This window comes from Cavia porcellus, unplaced genomic scaffold (assembly GCF_034190915.1).
Source record: "Cavia porcellus strain 051 isolate PalLab524CR breed Dunkin Hartley unplaced genomic scaffold, mCavPor4.1 scaffold_10, whole genome shotgun sequence".
In the NCBI taxonomy this organism is placed as follows: Eukaryota; Metazoa; Chordata; class Mammalia; order Rodentia; family Caviidae; genus Cavia; species Cavia porcellus.
In genome coordinates, this window is record NW_026947493.1 from 45,994,951 (window position 1) to 46,020,000 (window position 25,050).

The 25,050-nt window shown below is 41.0% G+C and overlaps 1 protein-coding gene across 9 annotated transcripts in view; it reads left to right on the forward strand.

The window, feature by feature from the left end:
- Sulf1 (sulfatase 1) overlaps positions 1–25,050 on the forward strand; it is a 162,613-nt gene that overhangs the window by 106,638 nt on the left and 30,925 nt on the right. For 8 of the 9 annotated variants that reach the window (XM_003479936.5, XM_013144054.3, XM_063257430.1 and 5 more), the window contains 7 exons: positions 5,589–5,740; positions 8,174–8,343; positions 18,615–18,765; positions 19,721–19,896; positions 21,131–21,259; positions 21,533–21,589; positions 22,361–22,490. In XM_003479936.5, coding sequence (XP_003479984.3) covers positions 5,589–5,740; positions 8,174–8,343; positions 18,615–18,765; positions 19,721–19,896; positions 21,131–21,259; positions 21,533–21,589; positions 22,361–22,490 — 965 coding nt within the window. The remainder of the gene's footprint in view (positions 1–5,588; positions 5,741–8,173; positions 8,344–18,614; positions 18,766–19,720; positions 19,897–21,130; positions 21,260–21,532; positions 21,590–22,360; positions 22,491–25,050) is intronic. The other variant, XM_063257433.1, reaches the window with a different exon arrangement.

Below are 25,050 nucleotides of genomic sequence, written 5' to 3' on the forward strand. Positions count from 1 at the left end.
TGAGGAAAAAACACTGAAGTGTTTCAGACAATGAGGAAGTAAAATTTTTTCTTGACACTGTGGACAGTGACCCATGTTAAAAATCACAAATAAACACAAGAATGATAGGCACTGTGTCAGCAAACCTTAATTGTCAGCTTAACTGGATTAAGATACCCTTAAAGAGGCAACTGGGTCATGGTGTGGGATTTATCCGCCATGCTCACAGGTGAGTGCTCTCAGGAAGCAGGGCACCATGGAAGGTGGATCACTGGGGACATGCCTTTGGCGGTTGTACCTGTCACTGGGGCGCTTCCTCTGTGCTCACTTCACTACCAACATGGACAAAACCCTTCCACCCTGATGTTCCTGCCCTGGAGCCAGCTGGCCATGCACTGAACCCTCTGAAACCGTGAGGCAACTTAAAGCTCTCCTTTCAGGTGTGTGTGTTCCATATTTGCTCCCTGTGATGATGACTGATGCAGGCAGGTTAGGAAATTATAAGGATGGATGAGTGGATATTAAGGAGCATTATTATCTATGAGGCACTGAACCAGCAAGGGAAAGTAACAAAGCATAAATGTCATACTGCTTTCCTAATAGTCAATCTATTATTTGGAATGTTCAGGTGCAAACCTAAGAAAAATAGTGAAGAAAACTGAAATATGCACATAAATATCCACCCAGACAAAAGCACAAAGCAGCAGTAAGTTTTATGGAGAACAGCTTGCAGGAGATGGATTTCTGAGAGGCTTATTTTGGGACGCATGCGGAATATATAGATTTAAATGAATTGAATTGGTCCAATATTTACCATTGCGTGACATGATTTTTCTTTTTCACTACTTAGACATTTTTTGGGGCTGGTTGTAGTCTGAATTTTTCTAATTTTACTCATGGAAAATATGAGTCTACAACAGCTTAAACATTCAAGGAAGAAAAAACAATAATGTGTCTGGTGCACTCTGTTCTGACAAGTGAAATGGGAATGATATTGGATTATCATGAAAATGAGTGTTCTACTTGAATATGCTAAAAAATCATATTATGAGGGTTTCTTATGAGGGTATAGACATAAAACAGCATGGAACTTTAAGGGAGAAAAGACCATCCACATTTGAGGCAGCATGAAGTGAAAAAAACACCAAGGAGAGGTTTAAAGGAGTTAGGGTCACAGCCCGCAGCACCCCTCATTTGTTTATGGATTTAGGCCAGTTTTTCAACCTACACAATGCAAAGACTGACCCAGAACAATTCCTAAGTTTTCTTTTCCTGTGCAAAATTATATTGCAACTTTATTATACTCAGTGGAATTACTATATTGATGTAGTTAAAAATTATAGTCTCCAAGTTACAATTACTATACAGAGTACACATACGACATTTAATCACAGGAATTAAATTTTAGTCACACTAACTCTCTATATCATGAATGGAAGGAGCAATATTTAATAGCAATCTGCAATAAATCTTGATTTTGATTTTTTTTGAGACAGAGCATCGCTGTGTTGCCCAGGCTAGTCCTGAGCCCCATGCTCAAGCAATCTTCTTCCATCGGCCTCTCAATTATCTGGGACCTTAGAAGGACCTCAGACATGTGCCATTCTGTCTAGCTTTGCAAGGAATCTTTTGCTAATAATTTTTTCATAACAAATCAACTTAATCTATTTTCTAATTTCATCTCTTTGGACATTATAAAGTATACTTACATTAGTTATAGCAAGCATATTTATTTATTCTTTAGTATGGAATTTATTGAATTGTAGAATTCATTTAAAATAAAACAATACTCTTATTTTTATGGATTATGTATTAGAGATTTTTGATAGGTACATATCCATGAACTACACCACAAATGTGTTAAACCATAATGTGTTTAGAACTGTGCTCGATACCAGGGCATAATAAAGTAAGCTCCTGGTCTTTATAAGACTTACAACAACACCATTAAGGAAACCAAATTCATGTAGAAAACTAACAATAATTTTAACTTGGTTAAGAGTATGTATATTTGTAGTTACTACTGTGGAATTCTGTCACCCAGATCTATCAATTACATGGAGTAAAATTATAATTAATACATCATCTGATATATTAAGTAAGATTTGAGTTCTCTGCAGCATCAGATATTTTCAGAATTGCTATTATTGACTTAAAAATAAATGCCTTTGCTTCAGGGAGTTCAAGGGTATTTTTCTAAGGATTATATCACTGGTAGACCAGGGAGGGATTAATTGGCAAGACCCACAGCCAACAGCAATTACAATCAGGTCCTCCTTATCTGCCTCCCTGTCACCCAATCTCCTGCCACCTTCTTAAACAGCTGTGAAGGGAAGTGTTCAGTGGTGTCCAGAAGAAGGGGATGATATAGAAGGTCAGGGACATGTCATGTCAGATAGTGGCAGCTGAGGTGGATTGTCAAAACTGAAGTACAGAAACCCTTCCAATTGCCCATAACCTATGCATAGACGTAATGGCAATATGGACAAGCAAATAAAATTCACCTTAGGGAGGAGAAGGAGATTTAATACATCTGGAGGAAAATAATTAGAAGCCCAGATAATCAATTGCAGAGCGCTGCCAGGAAATGTAATGTCCAAAGAGGCCAGGGGTGATTACAAATGAGTCTCAATGTCACAAAGCAAGAAGAAAGGCCACAGTAAGTGGGGCTGACAGCGCTGGGTGCCGCTCAGGACGCAGAGGCCCCTCTCCCTCTGCAGTGAGCTTCACATCTGCAGTCCTGAGCACACTTTTCACACTCCATTAACACAAAAAAAATCTGGAGAGACTTCTAAAGCCTGTGACCAGGGCTAGGAGGAGGCTTGAAGGAATCATTTATAAGGAAAGGATTAGGGCAGAGGGCCATAGCCATGGCAGTGGACAGAAAATAGTGCAAAATAACCCAAAAAGTAAAACAAAAGAAAGGTGCAGAATGATTTGATGTGGCTACTTTAAGCAGAAAAGTCACCAAGAGTAGCAAGCAAAATTTAAAAACTAGGCAGGAAAATGTAAGGCAAATGTGGGGGGGGGGTTGTGTCCACAAAATAAATCAAATTGGGGAGCAAAAAAAGTAATTCACTTTTCAAGCAATGTTTTCAAGTGCACAATGAAAACTAGAGCAAGATTTCCAGGTGGTGCCGGATGGTAAAATATTTTAAAATCAGAAGGCAAAGATGGGAAGAATAATGATAATGGCGATACTAGTAATCATATCAGGAGTAGCAGCGTTCATAAGCCCTTGGTAGGTGTCTGCCAGACTCCGCTTTAACTGCTTTACATAGGGGTTGACTCATTTTGTCCTCACAGTGGCCCTGCCACTATTATTATGTTCTCATTGGAAAACGGAGGAGGGGAAGGGTGGAGAGCTGGCAAGCGGCAGAGCCGGGCCCTGAACAAGCAAGGCTGACTCTGGGATTTATGTTCTAAACCACTGTGCTCTTTTACCTCTTTGAAAACAAGAGGACAGAGAAGTGGGATAAACCTCGGGGGATGAGAAGAAGGCCAAAGAGAGCCGGCCCGAGGTTATTAATTGCAGTCTCCTGGAAACCACCCCCTTCAGCACTAACCACTGGCAGGGTGCGGTCCTGGTCTGCTGCCTGTGACTCCTAAGTCACGTTGAGTTTTGTCAGAACAGGAAAATCAGCCTGTGGTTCCATGTGGAAAGGTCGAGTATCCTCTGAAGACAAGAAGCATTCCTCTGTGCAGAGGAGAATCCTGAGCATGTGAGGCGACACACCCTCTGGGAATTTGTCTCGTAGCCACCAACCTGAAGCACTGGGCGTTCGGCTGGCTGACTGCTGGCTTCACTAGTTCCCTCATTCACAGATTCGACAAGCGAGTATCAGCACACAAGTACACACTGCCAAGTCTGTCGTTAGATAAGTTAAAGATTCAGCTCATGTGGTTTTAAGACCGGTGCCAATACAGTGCCTTGATTCTGTGATCCGTTTTATCGTCCAAGTCAGTCTTCCCAGTACTGTTATCATTTGCTACAAGCGTATGTGGAAGTACCTGTGAAACCTTCTTCATGGGACCTGAAGGAGCTGGCATCTGGCTGTCCGTAGCACACGGTCTCTTCCAAACCAAAAGGTTGCAGCCTTATGAAAGTCAGAAATCTAGAATTTGCCTACATGTGCAGAAATACAGTACAAAGTACATGTGTGCATTGGTGTGTTTGTGTGCACACAGACACGTGTATCTACATATCGTTATACATACATAATATGAAATAAAGTTATCTGATTAAACACACTCGCTAAACATTTAAATTTACTTAGAATTAGGCTTTCTTACACCTGTTTTCTTGGTGTAACCACCAGAATTACAAATAGCACCCTCTTTCTTTCTCAAAAGTTTCCCAATAATGCATGAATTTTTTGGTTTTGTTTTTTGTTTGGGTTTTTTTTTTTTTTTTTTTTTTTTTGGTTTTTGCTTTTGTGGTGCCAAGGATTGAACTCACAACCTTGTGCTTGCCAGACAGACACTTACACCACTGAGCTAAATCTCTGGCCCAACTAATGCATGTTTTGCCACTCTTCATATATATATATGGACTACAATATGGAAGTACTTGTAGTATTTGACTACAATATGCAACCTATTTTGTTTTTTTTTGGAACTGGGGATCAAACTCATGACCTCACACTTGCCAGGCAGACGCTTAAGATGCTGAGCTAAGTTCCCAGCCCACTGCAACCTATTTTGTTTCTGAAGTCTCAGTCTCCCTTTCTTTCTCTTTCCTCCCTTCCCTATTATCATTTCTTGCGAAGGATCACATTTACATTTGTTCTCTCAGCAGAAACCAGTCAGCCTGTGTGTTATATAGTTGTCTTTCTTAGATGTTACACACCAAAGTTACAAATGGGAAGTCCTTCCAGGGGCCTTTTCAATGAACAGCGGTGTTTTTGTGGCACATAAACTTCTATAATACTACCATTCTATGAAACTGAGTAATCGTTGTAGTAACTCTGTTACCGGAATTTATTATCAACAGTGGACATACATGTCCATAAAATATATAAACATAAATAGCCATGACATAAAAATGCAAAGTGACAATGAAAACTCTGACCATGTCTATAAAAAGAGATTTTACCACCATTCCCTGGTTTGGAAAACATATATTGTTTGGATATGTGGAAACCAAGATGAGGTTTTCAATAGTGTTTTTATAATTCACAACTCTTAAGCTGTAAGTTAGGACATTTATTTTGCCACAAAAACTGAATTACAGTTTTTTTCTACTTGCCAAATAGTAGCACCCCAAATCTCACCCTGGCTACTTCTTTTGATTGTTTCATTCACTTCACAAAAGAACATATTTTGGTTTTATTCCAGGAGGACCATAAGAGGTTCCCCAGAGTGTTATAATAATTATGGTGATTTATTAAACCATAATCCATGTAGTTCGGTGCTACTTCATTCAAAAGGAAAATGTGTGTATGTCGCTTTGCCAAAAGACTGAAGTACTATATTACACTAATATTTCGGCATTGCTGTTGCCTAGATTAACTTTCATTTCTCTTTTTCAAGTCCTAATTTCGTATTTATGCATTTATTTGTGATTAATCATTTCACATGAGAAAATAATCTTTTTTTCCCCATTGTAGCCTTCTTTGGAAAATACCTCAATGAATATAATGGCAGCTACATCCCTCCTGGGTGGCGAGAATGGCTTGGATTAATCAAGAATTCTCGTTTCTATAATTACACTGTTTGTCGAAATGGCATCAAAGAAAAGCATGGATTTGATTATGCAAAGGTAATTTTCGGGCACTTTTACACTGCATCAATTTACTTTGTGCATAATGGGGGAAAGCCATTTTCAGTGAGTTAAACTATCCACAAGATTGGCTTCTATGTTCTCACAATGTTAAAATAAAAATTTCAAGGTAATTTTCAACTCCAGCAAGAAAAAAATTCTAAAGGAGCGGTGGCTTTGTGTAGTGATCCTCTCTCATTAGTCTAAAAGCAATCAGCCTTTGATGAAAGTATGAGAAAGGAAATAGTAGACCTTCTCTTTTGTCTTGTAGTCATTTTTGTTTTTCTCTCTCTAAGGACTTGTCCACATAATCAAATGGCCATCTTTGTACTGTTTCGCTTTTTGGCTTCAGATTTAAATGTATAAATATGAACAGACAAGTGCAATAATTAAAGGTTGAGAAACCGTATTTCTTGTTTTTACTCCTGTCTGTCCAAGCTTAGTGATGTGACAAGCACACCTGCCCCATGGCATGAGTCCACAAAAGTCTTTAAGGCTATCAGTCTTAGAATTTCTAAATCAGGGCATAGAAACTAAAATTGACATGGCCCACGGTTCTCTAACAAGTAGACACCAGAAATGCCCTACAAACTCTCAAAGGTGTTGCAAGTGCTCACTTAAATTTAAAGTTTTTTCAGATCATAAGTGTAAAGGGAAAATATTTGTGACGTTAGCCTGCTAATTTACCTACTGTCTTCCCTTCCCCTGCCCTTCCAGCCTTCTCCATCTCTTCCTCATTTACCTAAAGGAAGTCAAGAATTGACCTTCTCTAGCAGCCCTTCCTGACAGTGTAGAGAACTTGGTAGAAACAGAAAAAGGAATTTAATTTAATGTTGTTGGCACATTGTTGTCTTTATGCTTGGCCTGATTTAAGCACAAGGGATTTAGAGGGAGATAAGGTATAGATCCTGCTCTTTCAAGCCCTTTAGGAAACAATGAATGCAAATGAATTCACGGACATTGCTAAATAGGCTTCTACACTCATCAAAGCTGAGAGTGGCAGGGACCTCTGAGGTAAATTGGAGCAACTTTCTAATTTTTTAAGAAGAACACAAAGCAGCCTAGAGCAGTCCTGCCAACTGTGGACCCCAGTTTTGGATACAATCATAGCATGAAAACAGTGTGTACCACATGCACTAACTGTCACTGTTATCAATTTCCATCAGTAGGGATGCTTTTCATGCTCCTTGTTCAAGCTATTAACCTTTCATTCCCTGTTGTCCTGAGGAGAGCAAAGTAATCAAGCTTCTCTCCAAATACTAAAACAGCGTAACTTGCTCATTATCACAGCTGATTAAGTGTCAAAGACAACTGGGTCTGAAAAGAACATGTATCTTTTTTTTTTTTTTTTTTGGTAATGAGGAAAGAAATTAAACAGACACCCCCATGGAAGAAGGGGACAACCTGTGGACTTGTCCTAACAATAACACGTGACACAGATTTTGTCCCCCTAGCATTGCTTTTGCAGCTGCTCTGGTCAAATCCACAACATGTGACTGGTAATGGCTGGAACTCCTTGACATTGTGAATATTACCGGGGACTCTCTGAATAAAGTTTATCCTGGAGCTCCAGGCCAGTGGTACACACTTAGAGGAAGCAGGTGGTTTAATTTAAATTTTCATGTTTTCTTTCCTTTTCATTCCACTTCCTCCCCCCTGTGAAGTTTGCATCAGCCTCCCTGACCGGGGTTAAGTCATTTTACTAGTGAGTCAGGCTCGAATCCCAGCAGCTGTATCGCTTTAGTTGTGCGATCAACACAGCACAATCTGTAGGAAATCAGCCACTCCCCATATTTAAGTGTTTCAAGTAAATTAATTGATAAAATGGGGCAGCTTTCCTCTGTGCTCCCGGATTCTGACCTTGACTTTGCTTAGCAATGTTGTGTTAATCCCACAGGTGAACTTTTAATGTGAAGAAAAGATTGTTTCTTGAATTCGCCCATTTGTGTGTGTGTGTGTGTGTGTGTGTGTGTGTGTGTGTGTGTGTGTGTGTTCTGCAACCGAATTTGGAGTGGGTGTGGGTGCTTCCTGCCCTTGAAGTAATTAAATGTTTTGCCAATGAATTACATCAATGAAACCTGAGAATAAAATATGTATCTGGTGTTTCACATGTTCTAGCACTGGTATTGCCAGGTCTGGTCATTGTCTTGGGCAAACATAATTTGTCTTCTTCTCTAATTATTATATTGTGCATTGCTTAAAATAAATACCTTTTTTTGCATGTCAGGAAGCCAGGAACCTTAGAAATTAACTGGCAACTGATTTTGTCTTTTCTTGAAGATGTTTGGCTGCCTTGGGAGGTATCATTTGCTTTCCGGCTTTAGATTTTACCTCCTCATTCAGTGAATTGCCTCTGAGGAAAGCACTATTCAAATGTGAACTGATGAATGTCACCTTTTGTAATTTTTGTTTTGTGTCAAATGTATGTTTCAGGACTACTTCACAGACTTAATCACTAACGAGAGCATTAATTACTTCAAAATGTCTAAGAGAATGTATCCCCATAGGCCCATTATGATGGTGATCAGCCACGCTGCGCCCCACGGCCCAGAGGACTCGGCCCCACAGTTTTCAAAATTGTACCCCAATGCTTCCCAACACATGTGAGTAATAACATCAACGCTGCTCCCCGCCAAATATGGCTCTTTTCTTTGCTCTCCGCCCTGATATTCACCTTTATTCCATTTCCTTTACACTGCGTATCCATAAGACAGCTGCACCAGCATCCACCACGACCGGATGATAACCTCACCGCAGGCCACAGAACAGGCTGTGATACAGAGCCTTGTCTGGGTAGGGAGATTAGGAACATTTGGAACATTTATAAGTGGCTGAAAAGGAAGAGGCACACATTGGGTGAATGGAGTCAGTTTTTACTTAGAATTTCCTTTTGTTGTCTTAAATAATATCCACAAGTCAGGTCTGATTATAATAACAATGGTCAAATGGCATGCTTTTCCTAGCATCAGTGACCACCCAGGTCTGGTGCTAGAAGCATGGGTTTATTTTCTGGGCGAATGCTGGCGCAGCTTTGCTGCAGATGTGCAATTAGAATTGCTGCAGAGGCGGCTTGAGTGGCTTGCCCAGAGGCCTTCTGAGGTCATGGCTTTAAAATAACCCAGTGTTTCATTCGGAGAAGCAGCAGTCTTGTGGGGGAGGGGACAGGAGGCACAGGGGAAAGGACTGAGCAGGGAGGAGAGAGCTGTAGTGCACTGATAATTCTCACCAGCCAAGGGTGGAAGAGTCTAGCTATCTTGACAGGAAAGAACATGATTTTGTTGACTCTCAACATATTTCTTTCCAATCACTGTAATCAACATGCAGTCATCCGCATAGACCTGAAAGCTATGCATTTTTCTGCAGAAAGCTTGACCATCAGAAAGCAGGGGGCAGGGACTTGATATCTATTTATTTTGGGGTTTTTAAAAACATTGAAATTCCAAGATTGCTTCTTAATCTATGTGTGCTTAAGTATCACCACCTGTCTGTACCCACAGTGATTTTCTAAACTAGATCCTTAGTGGAAAACATCAGTCACTAACCACTGAAGGCACTTGTTGCCAATTCTTGGAGAACTTTTTCTTTATATCCTCATTTTCATTTTATTAAAGCTTATTTCCAGTCAGGATTATATAGATCACGTCTCACACATCAAGTGATTCAGATTAGAAAGAAGGTCTGAGCTGAACTTTGACGGTAACTGAAAATGGATGTGAAGCGAAGGCCCAAAAAGTTGGAAGATGAAAAGTATTTTATTGCATGAAATACGGTCACCATGTAAAGGAGGTTTTCCCAGCACCTGGGAAATCTGGTCTACTTGAGCCGTTGTGCTTTGGAATTCACTCCTGGGTAGAAACATAGGCTCTGAAAATCTCACCCTGCATATAACTCTGCAAATAAATTCAGGAATGAAGCCACGTGGCACCCAGTTCTCTGTTTGAACCCAGTTACAAATTTAGCAAACAGCTGACTCAGTGAAAGGAAGAGGTATTGCAGGTTTCTTCAATACCCTGGACCCCACTTTTTCTCCTTTTTTTCTTTTCTTTTTTTTTTTTTTTTTAAATCAGGAGACACTCTGTGTACCTTCCTTTGTGTGTTAGTGGAATCCCAGCCTAAGCTAACAGTCTACAGCCATAAGCCTTACAGGTGGTTCCCTGAGTTTGGAAAGGAGTTGATAATATATGGTGTTTTATGGTTCCTTAGAAGTCAGGGCGCCTTTGAAGCTTCAAGGCAAGATCCTCAGGCTAGAGGAAAATCAGCCGGGGATCAAGAGGTTCTCATAAGCCCTGTTGCATGCATAGAAAACAACTGTGTGAGGAGTCTGCACAATTCTCAGGGCCTCAAACAATAGCTTTGAATAAAGCACCTCTGATTTCAACAATTCAAACTGCATGTTGTTCCACTAGGATCCGTGAGTGCTGCCTGTGTAACTATACAGTTCAGAAGAAAGATAGCCCTGAGGAAGACACAGTGTTAGCATTTAGGAACCAATAAGCAAGGACAGAGCTTGGCATAGTGGGGCCCATTGTCCAAATGCAGCTTGCCACCAGGGTTTGGTAATAAAATTTTATGGAAACATATTCATGCTTATTTGTTTGTACATCGTTTCGAGCTGCTTTCGGGATACAAGGGCCAAATGGAGTAGTTGTGGCAGATACCATCTGACAGCAAAGCTGAAAATATTTATTGTTTGATCTTTAATAGAATAATTCTGTCACGACCCCTCTTCTAGAGGGACAAGGAGAGGAGGAAGTGTCTAAATAGACATATCGCCAGTAGCACCAGCACTGGCAAGTGTAGAGTAGGCTTTCATCGAGCTGTGGGACTTTGAAAGAACAAGTATTCACATCTTTTGGGATAGTTAGAAAAACTTTTATGAACCAAAAGGTAGTCAAATGGATAGGGAAAATGTTTGCAGAAGATTCTGAAGATCTTGGGGAAACAATTTCAGGGACTGGTATGGCATAGTCAAGAAGCACTACAGAAGTGGAAAATCTAATGTGTGACCTAGAATGGGAGAACAGTGTACAAATTAAGCAGCAAAGGTTAAAGCTTAAAAAGTAACAGCAAGATACTGGGGATTTTAGTGACGTTATATATAACAGAGGTCAGTGGGTAGGCTAACAAAAAATGAGGGGACTTGATCTTTTCCACGTACAGAGAGACTTGGTTATCCTTTCCTAGTTCCAGGGAACCGGTCATACCTTTACCGTGGATTTTATAGTGCAAAACTTACTATCTTCCTGTCTCAGTTGTCCTTACCCATTGAGTCTTTCAGAACCTTTCAGATCTTATATAATGTGCATCAGTATCGTTTTTTTTGTTGTTGTTGTTTGTTTGTTTGTTTTTTGCTTTTTGGGTTTTTTGGGTACTGGTAATCAAACTCATGAGTTTGTACCAAGCAGGCACTGTGCCACTAAGCTATATCCCTGGCTCGATACCAGCATCTTGATGTGGTGTTATGAACAAACATTTAGAGACAACATAGGCAAAGTCTCTACATAGGGCCTGGAGTATAGACGTTACCCCATAAATAATAATCTTATCAATCTTTTCTGTTAAAATGAATAATATATAGCTGCCAATTTACGATCTTTTCTGACCTACAAAAAGTATAATTCCATTGGGTTCAAGTTAAGGTTTAGGGGAAACAGCTAGCGAATTGACGAGTGGCTGCTTGTCCACTGTAGCATGGCAAATCTCTTGACAAGCTGAGACTACATCACGATGAGCCTCTACACCTGGCCATTTAAAATAAACAGGATAAGCAGCAATCAAGGCTGTGTTTTCCTTTCCAGGTGCACATGTGTGTGGTGGGTGAACACTGTTTCTCACAGAAAATGAAAATTCATGTGATAGGCAGGGTGATTCCACTTCTTTTGGCCACTAACCCTTGGGCTTTGTGCACCTATAGTGTACAGAACCACGGTGTCTCCTGCAGGCTCTGGAGCCTTGCATTTCTGGCCTCTCAGTTGTGAAGGTCCCTCTGGCTGCTGCCAGAGGAAGGGGCTGGAGGGAGCGAATGCGCCTCCCGTGGGGCAGCTCCTGAGCACACAGGTTCAGAGTTCAGTCCTCAGACAAAAGCAGTGAAACAAATTGAAGACAAGCTGCCGATTGTGGTGCGCTGAGCTACTGAGTGGCCGGCTTCCTTGGCGAAAGCGTGAGCAACACATTTAAGCAATGGGATGCAAGAAGTTAAGTGCTGTGCAGAAATACTTGGCAAGGCTTGGGAGAACAGCAAGGAGCCGTAGACTGTCCTGTTGTAGGGAAGCTAATAATGTGCGTTTTCACTTTAGGTCTTCTTGCTTGGTGGTCAAGCCTCATCCAATCCCTCTCAGCCAGCCTTGGGCTGTAGCTATCTGACCCTCACATGTTTCCATGGAATCTGCTGTTCCCAGGAAAGACAAGAAGCCAATTCAGGACAGCATGTTGGCTTTACAGACTGATGGGAGAGGTTGTGCCCACAAGCTAAGCATGCAGGCAGATTATTGGTTGCACAGGGCAGCTTGGCCCCTCTGGTCTGTGAGAAATCTAAGGAAGCATTTGCCATACAAGTGCAGACAATGGGGACAGGGGATGTGACTCAGTGGTAGAGTACTTGCTTAGCTTGCCCAAGGCCCTGGGTTTGATCCCTGTCACTTTAAGAAGAACAAAATAATACCTACAGTGACCCTTACCATAAGCCCTTCACTATGGTTAAGAACCTACCAAACTTCTCAGTAAGTTCTTTTTCCAGTAGTATTAAGTGTACACAGCCTCACCTACTTCTTCCTCCTTAGGGATATAGTAGGACACACCACAGGGATGTTAGATAGTGTGCTTGTCACCTGCCTGTGAACTATGTTCCCGACAACTTGCGGGTGGGGGGATGTCATTCCATTTCAACAGTTATTGCTAATCGTACTTGGAATGGACACAGAGTTTTGAGTGAAACCTAAAGTCCCAGTAGACCAATCTATTTCTGATAGCTAGTAAGAATTATTGTGAAAATAGAGCTTTTGGATAAACAGTATATCAAAGGGAGCATATCTCTGTGAAAGCCACAGGACAAAGTTTTTCAGCTTTTTCCCATTAGCTAAAGCTAGAGAAAAATGCCTTCTTTGCCTTAAAAAGAATTTGTACTCTTACTTTTTTTTTCATCCACAAATGCTGAAAAGGCAGCAGACAATTGAAGATGATAGATTCTAAATTCTCTGTGAACATTTCTAATTTGGGAAGAACTGTTCCCTCTCTGTATCTTACTTTATTCTTCTCTCTCCCCTTTACTGCAATATCTCTGCGTAAAGACTCCAAAGTTCAACTGCACAACGCTAGAGGGCAGCGTTTAAATAGAGTGTCACTTGGAAGGTGCTTTGGAGCTGTGCAAGGCAGCTTTGTTCTGAAGCAGAGACAAAAGAGTTTTATCTCTGCCTCCCGAGGCCTGGGAAGCTTGGCTCCTGGCATGGTAGTTGCCTCATTTATTTTTATTTACCACATGAGTAATGTTAATCTCACCAGCTAGTGGCATGAAAATATCTTTTAAGACTGTTTCAAAATATTTGAACAAGTTTCATAAATGTAAAGGACATCCAGAGATACTCTAATGAACGCTCCAAATCTTTTTTTTTTTTTTTTTTAATGAAAAGCCCAGTGGCTCTGTCCAGGTTCTACAAATAGTTAGGACCAAAGCTGGATCCAAGCCTCAGACCTAGTTCATCCCCCACCTACCCTAGATCTCCTTGGCTCACATCACTGCACAGAGAGTGTCGATGTGGATTCACTCAGTTCTGATTGGTGATTCAGCATCATCAAAAAACTATCTTCACTATGTGTCTATAATTTAGACGATGTGGTCTTCTGCATGCATTCAAATGTCACTTACCTAAAGATATTTGCAGTCAGGTGAGAAATAGCTCCATAAAATCAATGAAATACATTCAGTTTTAATAAAAACAAAGACAGTGTGGCTTGGGACATTCAGTACAGACTTTCCTATTTAACACTTTGAGCCTGTCTTAAATCTGTCCAACTGGCTTGTTGTGGGAATTGAGACCTGCTTCACTTCTCAGTGAATGATAGTCCTGCTACCAGTGTCCTTTAAGGCTTCGATCTAAAGGGGACTAAATAAGAAATGAAAAAATGTTCAAATACAAAGCACATAAACGTATTAATTTTCACGGGAATGACAGCAAAGGCCATCAGCAGTAAAAATGAACTGCTAAGTTTATGCAGCTCCTTAAAAATGGATTTAATATGTAACATGTGTATTTCTTGAGACTATTCTTTGCTAGTAAGTTAGTCTCCTAAAACATCCATCAAAAGGAAGGTGACATCAGGGATTTTTTTTTTTTCCAGAATTCTTACTCCTATTTTTTGTTGATAAGCAATGCTGGAAAGAAAATCTGCCACCCCACAAAAAGTGACATAGTGATGGAGGCTGAACTAAAAAAGCAGTGATCGGGCATCTGTGATCAATGTGTCGAGCGGTAGGAAAGGCAGCGGACAGCAGATGAGTTAGCAGGTCAGGCTCAAGGGACTGCTTCCCGCACCAGTTTCTTTTTTCCCATCTTGGAGCAGGAACCCAGAGGCACTGTACCACGGAGCGATATCCCCATCTCCACCACTTTTCTTTTTTATTTTGAGACAAGATCTCTGTAAGTTGCCCAGGCTGGCCTGGAATTCTCAGCTCTTCTGCCTCAGCCTCCTGTGTAGCTGGGGTTACAGCCATGTGACACCACACCTGGCAGATTTGATTTTATTTTTTAAAGAAAACAACAGAAACTATAAAAATGACTATTTGGCCCTTTGTTCTTTCAATCTTCGCACCAGCTAGTGTTGCCTACCTCTTTACTGATATATCGACCATGGCTTGGACCAGGGTCAGATTTTGTTCCATAATTGCAACAAATTCCACATTCAGCAGTGAGCGAGTGAGAAGCAGAAGCAATTATTATTTATTTATTCATTCACAGGGTCTCACTGTGCATCCAGGTCTGCTTTGAACCTGTAATTCTCTTGCCTCAGTCTCCCAAGCATGCCACCATCCACGTGTGCCACTATACCCATTCCACTAATATTCTAAATAGGAAGGCTCAGGATTTGGAGGTCTTACTCTTGGCAGATGAAATGTATGCCTCAGTTCTTTCTGTGGCTGGAGTTTGGAGGTGCTTTGTGGTACCATGGACCAGGACTCAGGTCAGTGTGACATAAAGGCAGCACCCCTAGGAGCCATCATGTCTATGCACTTTGACTTCTCTCTTGTAAAATGGAAAAATGATGCCCTCATGAGCTATTAAGCTGTCTCCTGCCTACCTGTCAAAGGGAGGTGATGTGGGCCCATAACTTGCTCTCTATTGTCACAGAAATCTCTCGTAATCCTCACAAGGACTCTTCAAAATTATCATTCTCATTATATAGATGAGGAGACTCAAACCAAAAAGAAAAACTTATCCAGAATCAAAACTAATGAATAACAGAGCTGGGATGAAAATGTGGCTTTGATTCTGAAGTGTTACCCAACAATGGAATATGCAGTTTTTCTACTTTAGCCTAAAACAGTTCCCAGCTCCCTTTAGTGACCTGTGTTCCAGCTGACAGCTCCGGGTCCTGTTTGAATAATTTTAAGTGGATCCTTAATCAGGGAAGCAAGCTTTAATTATCACTGGAGCACAGAAGGCTGCCTCTTCAAGGAATCTGGCAGATCTCAGCAGGAGGCAGCCACAGGTCTTTGGCAAAAGATCACTTTTCAACAACCAGTTCAGGGATGACACCCACCTTCCACCTGCAGGTCCTGAGCAGCTGCTGTTCCGGGAGGCAGTGGCACTCTGTCTTCCTTTAAAAGGCAAAAGCGCACCCCTACTCCTGGCCACCTGCTGAGATTCCACCTGGGACCGAAGCTCCACAACTGGAGGTCATCTCCCATATCAAAAAAGCAAGAAAAATGGAAAGGGAGGACAGCTTTGACAGTGGGTCCTGAACTCTGCCTTTTAATATAAGCCAGACTTAGCATGTGTCATTCTATAAATCTGAGCATCCAGCTTGACCCTTGTAATTTACGGCAAGCTTCCCCATTCCTCCAGGTGAGGCAGGGCCACACCTGCACGTGGAGTGACCAGTAGAAGCTATAACTTGCCCACCATGGACTTGCCTGTTGGGTCCCTATTGTAATTTTTATTTGCATTGAAGTTCTGTGGTTTTCAAAAAAATTGACTCATTTTATTTTTAAATTAAGCTGACCCAACATCAAAGGCAGTACGAGGAGGATGTTTATTATAAAGAAATCCTGTGTGATCTTTTAGAACTGTGTTCTACGTGCAGGATACGTATCAGAAATTGGCTAGGGAAACTTTCATGGCCAACTTGCTATGTTTCTCTGACCTCAGACTACCACCGTGGGTGAAAACCCCCTTTTTGAGGGGATTTAGAAGCCCTTCTTTCCTCAACCTCTGAATCTAATCCTGTTTGTAATGCGACATGCCGACATGCCGTATGAAGAACGAGAGTCTCGGGCTTCAATCCCTGCCCAGCTCCCTTGGAGATGTCAGACCAAATGAAAAGCAAAACGATTTGGTTCATGAATCATTTATTAAATAGGCAAAAGGAAGTGTATGTTTCAAGCTTCTCTTTAAAAGAATGGCAGGTGCTTCTGAAACAGAGTTTGCTTCTTAACTCTATTTTTTTTTCAACCTAGATAGTTACGTGAAATGTACTTGCTTATTGGCTCATGGAGCAAGCCTGTAGAACTCTGTTCTAGACTTTTTTTTTTTTTAGACAATGTCTCACTATGCAGCTCAGGGTGGCCTCAGTCAGGTTATTCTCCTGCCTCTAAGTCCCGAGTGCTGGGACCACAGGAGTGTGCCACTACCTCCAGCCTGTTCTAGACATTTTTAAGTGCTGTGTATCAAAACAAGAATGATGATGTGAGTCCTGTTTACAGAACAGCAAACAGAGCCCTTTCTTCTACTCCGGGAATCTGTCCCATTACACTGGCATCAACTTACACTTCTGGTCATAGCTTGTTCACTTTCAGAGATGATGTCTTCCGAGCTTAAATGACATTCGTGCTGTTTCAGATCTGCTGGCCATCAACACGCATGCTGACATCAGAATACTTTTGTGTGACAAGGAGGCCCATGGTACTGTTCTAGCATTTTTACCATAAAAGGGAGGTCCTGCAACCAGTGGAGGAAAGTATATAACTACAGGCAGTATTTATATGACTCAGTGGCATGGGAATGTCCCAGTGTACAGCACTTGCATGTCAGAAATTCCAAGGTTTTCCTCATGGGAAATTCTTACCCCACAGCCTCAGTTGAGTTTTTGGTAAAGTCTCTTAAATCGTGAGGCACATAGAGACTGATCGTTTCTGTAGTTTTATAATATGGGTGACGGCCAGTGGTCCTGTTTAGTTATATTTGTCTACAATGCTTCCTTCTCTGGTGGGATTCCCTGTAATAGAGATGCGCATTGGATTTCTCAATCAGTGTATACTGTTGGCTATTCTGTAAGATAGTGATTGGTGAAGTCAAGGCTAAAGCAATCTCAGATGATGTAGAAGCACACTTCGTTTCCTGTTCATTTTAAGAAAGTGAGCTGTGGAATCCAGTCTTCATTCTACCACCTACTATTGCTGTTTGTTAATTTGGAGTCGTTATTTAACTTTACCAAGACTTGGTTTTCTCATATATAAAACTGGGATAATAAACTAATTTCCCAGAACAGCTGAGATAGTTGAATGAGTCTGCAGATATAATTACTTTACACAAAACTGCACGAATGGTGCACAACATCTATAAATTTAATAATGTTTAAAGGGAAGGTTTCAGTGGGTTACTGTCTAGTGCAGGATTAAGTTTGAGTATAAACAAATACCTTTTGGTGTAAGATCTGCTCTAGCATAGATCTATTCTTTGGGAAACGTGACAGCATCTAATGGTCAAAGCAGTTGGTAAGACTTAAAAAGAAGTGACATCTTTTATGAGTCCCGGTGGAATGCATCTGACACCACTTGCAGTAGATTAGGTGTGGGTTTGAACTCACGTATCATAGAACAGTAGAGTCTACTTCCCTGGGGTTTGGAAAAATCATGCCCTGCACCCATACTGAATTCTCTATGAAATGAATAGCTTCAGAGGTCAGCATGTATATTTCGGAAGTAATGGACTATAATTCCAGTAAAAGTAGTTAAATTAATGGCTTTAATGTACAACATTAAGCATGCAGAAAAAAGAACTCATATATGTATACAGAATCCATGAAATGCTTTAAGAAAGTAAAGAGAGAAAATGTGTTGAGATTATAATTGATCATCATTTCATATATCTGTGACTATATTTAATACCCTAATTAGCAAGAGAATTTGTATGAGTTAACATTGTCTTCTATATTAGTGAGTTTTATCTCTAGATTTGTGACATCATCTGATGTGTTCCTTACATTTTTGTTCACTGAGCCCAAATGAACTTGCACTAACTATATGTGCAGCAGCCAGTCCAGGTATGCCTTGGGAGGGTGTTGGGCCGGGATTTAGCTCAGTGGCATAAGCGCCTGCTTGGCAAGCACAAGGTCATGAGTTCAATCCCCGGTACAAAAAAAAAAAAAATAGAGAACAGGGTATATGCTATTTGAGTTGGTGAAGACTTTGGATTTATAAACATGAGAGGAGATACTCAGGAAAGACATCTACTTTTTGTTTGTTTGTTTTGGTACCAGGGATTGAACTCACAACCCCCCGCTTGCCAGGCAGGCACTTGTGCCAGAGAACTAAACCCCCAGCCCTGAGATATCTACTTTAACAGTGTCTAAATTATCTTTCTTAAGTGATTATTTCACAAATTTTAGTTTACTTCTCTGCTGAATAAGACAAATAGTAAGATTTCTTTCTGGCTGTTTTCAGAACTCCTAGTTATAACTATGCACCAAATATGGATAAACACTGGATCATGCAGTACACAGGCCCAATGCTGCCCATCCATATGGAATTTACCAATGTTCTACAGCGCAAGAGGCTCCAGACTTTGATGTCCGTGGATGATTCTGTGGAAAGGGTAAGCCCACAGCCTGTCCTGGGCTAGGTTGACATGCCTGTCAATCCTGCTCATTCACTTCACTTTCAAACATCATGCTGAGTGTGCTCATGACCATCGCCACCCCACTCCACCCCTGTTCTGTGTCTCCAGGTTTGGTTCTTAAGGAATTGGTGATGGAGAAGAGAAAAATAAAAACATCATAAATCAGGGGTTTCCCTCTCAAATACCTTCAGAAATCAGTCAAATAATGTAAATGACTAAAGCCATAGGGAGTGTAGAGATTATGAGGAATTTATTAATTGCCCTATGTAACCAAGCTGTGCCTACTCAGCTTAAGCTAATTTTGCCACATAGAAATGGGAATCAAGTATCATCAAGATTCCTGACTTTTTAAAAAGAAACTAAAATACAAATGTTTTTATTTGAAATTTCCTGAATTTAAAACTCTAGTATAACCAGCCCTCAGAGGTCTGAGGCAGGAGGATTACCTTGAGTCTGAGGCCAGCCTAGACCACATAGTGAGTTCAAGGTCAGCCTGTACTACATAGCTAGATCCTGCCCCCCCCCCCAAAAAAAAGAAACAAAAACTAGTATAAACCAAAGACAAGTTGGATCACTACATGACTCAGGGTCAGAAGCAGTCTGATTTTACAGATTGTCCAAGTAGAATCTACATAGTTTAAGGGTAGAGGTTGCTTTGTGGCTTGTTGTTGTTTGGTTATTGTTATTTTGCCAAGCAGACAAGCACAACCTCTACATAAAATGTACCAGGTTCAAAAAAGTTATTTCATCTGTACCATGAGACCTCTTCCCTCCAGGACTGTATGTGATTAGAAAATGTGTTTGTGGGCTTATTAAAGTCATTCTTGGCTCTTAGAAATATCAAAAGCTAAGAGCTTTGGGGGAAACTGTGGTAACACTGTGGAGTGTTACTGCAAGCATCCCATTTGCCATGAGTTGTGCTGTTTTTCAGCTGTACAACATGCTCGTGGAGACGGGCGAGCTGGACAACACTTACATCATTTACACCGCCGACCACGGTTACCACATTGGGCAGTTTGGACTGGTCAAGGGGAAATCCATGCCATATGATTTTGATATTCGTGTGCCGTTCTTTATTCGTGGTCCAAGCGTGGAACCAGGATCAGTGTACGTATATCTGTTTGCATCATTCTTCTGCCCCAGCTCATGTGGGTCTAAGGTAATTCAATTACTAGTCTCAGGGTCTGGTTTCTTTCCATGCAAAACAAGAAATGGTGTGTGTAGATTGGTAATTTAAAAGTTGGAACACTTTCCCCCACCACATGTTAAATTAACTAACGTTTGCTTTAAACAGGAAGGGAAAATAACTATATGAATGACTAATTCCCTCACATTGACCAGAATCCACATCTATTTTTACCTGTGGACAAAGATGGAATGTGGCCTTTGAGGACATTATCTTTACTGTCTCTGAATCAAAGATATACTGTCACTTTTGAAAATGATCATTGCTTGGCTGCATATGGTATACACACTGTAATCTCAGTTCGGGGAGGCTGAAGCAGGAGAATAAAAAGATTAAACCCAATCTGGGCAATTTAAATCCTATCTCAAAATAAAAAATTTAAAATGATGGATGTGAGGATGTAGCTCAGTACAAAAGCGTTGGGTTTAGTTCCCAGCATTACAATTAATCAATCAATCAGACTATCTCTACAAAAAATAAAGCAATGCATTCTCTTGGTATTTGGTTTTTTAATTTTTAAAAAGAGTTACTAAAGCATTAGCTTTAAAAGAAAACTTTGAAATGTGTGATTTTTCTTTTAAAAGAAAAGAGACTAATGGTATTAGAATTCTGTTGCTGTCGCTGTAGGCTGGGCCACTGCTTCCTATCCCATCTTTATTTAAGAGTGTCATGTCTCTTAACCCAACTGGGAATTGTCAGCCCAATAGTTAGAAAGATTTATGTTCCTGACATCAAGCTATGAAACACTTGATAGCACTGGTTAAATTCAACCCTGAAAACTGTTGAGGTCCTTTTCTAGAATACTGAAGTTAAAGTCCTAGTTCAACAGAGAAGTTATGGACTATTAGGTGCTTAGAAACAGTGTACATCACACACAAACCACATACCATGCCACATCTGGTTCAGCAGCATGGCTGGAGCACAAGAAGGGTGAGGAATCTCGCCAGCCCGACCCAATAAAACTGGTCTTGTTCAGCGCCACCGCTGCTGACCCCGCACCCACTCTGGCCAAATGCTACCCACCGCTCACCTCTAGAAAACAAGAGGTGAGGGCGAGGAGAGTTGAAAATGGACTCACAGCTGTAGAAAAGAGCAGCCCTAGATGGCACCCTCCCCGGCTTTGGGTCTGGGTCATAACTATCTGTCTTTTTGCAGAATCCCGCAGATTGTCCTGAACATCGACCTGGCCCCTACAATCCTGGATATTGCTGGACTTGACACACCTCCTGATGTGGATGGCAAGTCCGTCCTCAAGCTGCTGGACCTGGAAAAGCCAGGTAACAGGTGTGTCAACATTTCTGCTCCCAGCCAGCCCCAAGTACACTGAGCTGGTGCCCAGATCCAGCCTACAGCTGGAAAGAGTAAAGGCAAAAGGCACCTGACCTCTGAGGACCACCCCAAGCTGAGCCTTTCTAAGCGGCTTGTGAATAGCACATTGATGGAGATCTAGTCATGGTCTGTGGGAAGTGAGAGGTGTTCTTTAAATAAACTGTTAGCACAGATCCATTTGTGAAAACATCCAGATGCCAACAGTAAATATTACTGTTTTGCTTTCAGGTTTCGAACAAACAAGAAGGCCAGAATTTGGCGGGATACATTCCTAGTGGAAAGAGGGTAATTACTGGTTCCTGGGGTGCTTCTGGGAAGTAGTCCTAGTGGGCAGCTCTCCCTGCTGGGTATTTTTTCCTCTCCTTATGTTGGCTTACTAAGCACTGCAGATTTCATAAGCCTGGTTGTAAGATTAAATAGTTTGCTAGTTATTCTCTACTAATCAGCTGAGTAACTATTGCTCATTAATGAGATGAGCCCAAAGCCTTTACATGGGTTTAGATTTACTGTTGCAGTCCTCGGTCTTGGTTTCTAATCAGACCATCCTTTTACCTCCTTCTCCTCGTTGCCTGCAGGCTTAGCTGGTACTGCTGCCCAACCTCCTACTTCTTTTCATCATGTGCTTTCATAGTTTTAAATATATAAATGATGCCATTGTAATTATTTCCGTAGTCACTTCTGAGTTTTCCCTTTTGATTTATAATTCTCACTACCTTGTGTTTTTTTTTTTCCTGTATATAAATTGGGAGACAGAAAAAAACTGATTGCTTTTCAATTCAAAGAACTTTGAGCATGTAAAACTAAACATTTATGCCCAAAGTTTTAAATTTGTGCTTTAGAGGAGGGGTGAATCTTCTTATCCTGATCATACAAATTCTGTAGAGCCCAGCTTGTGATTTTCAAGGAGAAGTCAGCAAACATTGAATGCCTGTAGGTGGACCCTTAACATCCACAGCTTGCTATTTGAAAAATGTGGGACCATGTGGCAGAGGAGAAAAGGGAAATGGCAGCACTGAGCTCACTTCTCATATGAGAGCTTTTCCCTTTCTCTCAAAGCAAATTTCTACGAAAGAAGGAAGAAGCCAGCAAGAATATTCAACAGTCAAACCACTTGCCAAAATATGAGCGAGTCAAGGAACTGTGCCAGCAGGCCAGGTATCAGACAGCCTGTGAGCAGCCTGGGCAGGTGAGTAACATCTCTTTCCTCTAACATCCTCCCTGCACCTCTGCATTTCTAACATATAAGACTTTCAACATATAAAACAATATACACTTTGGTGTGTGTAAGGTTTTCATAGTGATGATGAGGCCAAGCTCATTGGGACACCTCTCTGAGAACAAAATTGTGTAAATGGTCTGTGCTGGACCTCCACACTACTGCTTGAGCTCCCTCCAATCAACCAACATGATGCTTCTGCTCCCAGGGAGAGTTCTGTTCCTTGCTTCTGAGGAGAAGATCTTGGAGTGCCTGTGAACTGGTACTCAGGGAGAAATGGAAGGCCGGCCTGGTCAAGCCATGGGTGCTCACTGAGCAGTGAACCCTTTCAAGAGACAGGCTTCCCACTGTGGACTACACTCCAGTGTCATCTAACACAAAGTATAGCACAGAATCTGTGAACAAGGTTGGAAAAGAAAAACCACATCCTGTGTGCTTGTTGTTTCTAGCTGTGTTCATAGACTCTGATATCAAACACTTCATTCAACAGATCTTTTTTTATACAAATATTACAGAACGGAGGGCTACCAAGAACCACCCACTACTGTTGGTAGGGTGGGGAAAATACAATGAATTAACACTGCATTTAAGGAAAATGTGAATAGATGATCACCCACATCACAGCACTCTTTTTGAAATCTGTGCTAAAGAAGAAGAAATCTGTACAAGGTGAAAGAAAATGCTAGCATAATGTCAGCAAACAAATTTCTGCCAAAATCAATACAAAGTGCAATAGAATCATAAAAATAAGAAGAACTAACTTTCACTAAGCACTGTCTCAAATGAGACGCAGTACACAAGACGTCATATGTATTCCCTTGAATTGAATGCTCACATCTTTCAAGTGAGGCGGGCAGTGTCAGCCTGTTTCACCAAAGGCAGCAGGTAAGTGACAAGCTAGAATCCAAATGAGAGTTATTCATTCCAAACTTGGGCCCCTTAAAAGTCTTCCAAGCTAAGCTATATTAACTAAAGAATTGAGATCTTCTATGAATCTTTTTAACTTCTCCCTCTGACCTCTAGCTAGTCAAATAATTAGCATCAGTTCAAAATATCAAGGCCAGGTGTACTGACACATGCTTGTAATCTCAGCACTCAGGTGGCTGAGGCAGGAGTATTGCTTCGAGTTCAAGGCCACCCTGAGCTGCATAGTGAAACTCTGTCTCAAAAAGACAAAGAAAAAAATCAGAGACGTGAAATGGGCAGCCTACTTATTATCAAAATGCCCCCACTCCTTATATTATTATATGCTCTCGCAGTGTATTTGAGTAGACAATCATTATAAACAACTTGATCCGAACTGTATTTCCTTGTGCGTTTCTTCGCACAGGATCTCTTTGAAGTAGCAGAGGGTGTCGAGCAGAAAGAGGTGTTGAAGGAAGGGATAAAAATCAGCCCTTCATGTTTTCTACTCAGTCTTAATTTTCAAGTGCGTAGTGGAGAAGCTTAGACCTATTCATTATATTTTAATTTGAAGTCTCCAAATCTTTCTTATGGAAGCTCTTAAGTATTACTATGAATAAAACCTCAGACTTGTTTTATAGTTTTGAGATGATTTTTATGAGGCTGCCTCAATAGGCTAATTTACTTTTACTCAGGAGTTAGAATTGTTCAGTATTAAGTATGTCTCATGCAAATTTGCGATCGTGTTGCTCTGTGAGCCCTCTAAGTGGTGAGCACAGTGACCTTGTGGGAACACAGTGAGCTGCCTACCTCCTTTTCAGTATATAATTTTGTGACTCTCTCCATATGGCTTGTGCTGAAATTTTAATATATGTCCTAAAGGACAAATGTAACATAAACTAGATTATGATACTTGGCACATACTTTGCACTCATATGCTAAAGGAAAACTGTATTACAAACTTAATTTTGCTTTTTCATATTTTTCTAAACTGGTTTTACCCTCGTGAAATGTTTTTATGGATAGCCCCCTGGAAATTTTCTCTGCTGTTTTATTCCTGCGTAAATCAATCTGAATTTAGATGCTGTCCCTGGATAAATGGAAATACTGATACTGCTCTCCTTTAGCAGTTTCCGAATTAATGGAACAAGGGATTAGATTCAGCCCACATGGTGACTTTTTTCCTATAAAATTTCTTTAAATTTAGTACCAGTAGGCTCTACAAAAAGTAAAGACCTGGAGAGACTGTGGGGTCACCCCCAAGTTTCAGGTATCCCTGGCACTAGTGAGTAGTTCCCAGAATGTGGTCCTTAAGCCAGTAAGTATGACTATCAGAAATGCAAGTTCCCCAGCCACCCCAGGCCCACTGAGTCAGAATCCATAGGATGAAACCCAGCAATCTGTGTGTTACTCAGTCTGCAGGTGATTCGAAGCACCTTTCTAATCCACTGCTGTGTCATCTGATAGTGCTGAAATCACAGCTCAAGAATTTGCGAACGTTAAAACAATTTTGAGTCTCCACAAGGTGGCTATCAGATCTGTGGGTCAAGCCTGATAGCTCTGTTCAACAGCATCTTTATCTCCTGGTCTTTCACTCTGTCTGGCTGTTTGCAGATCATCTTTTTGA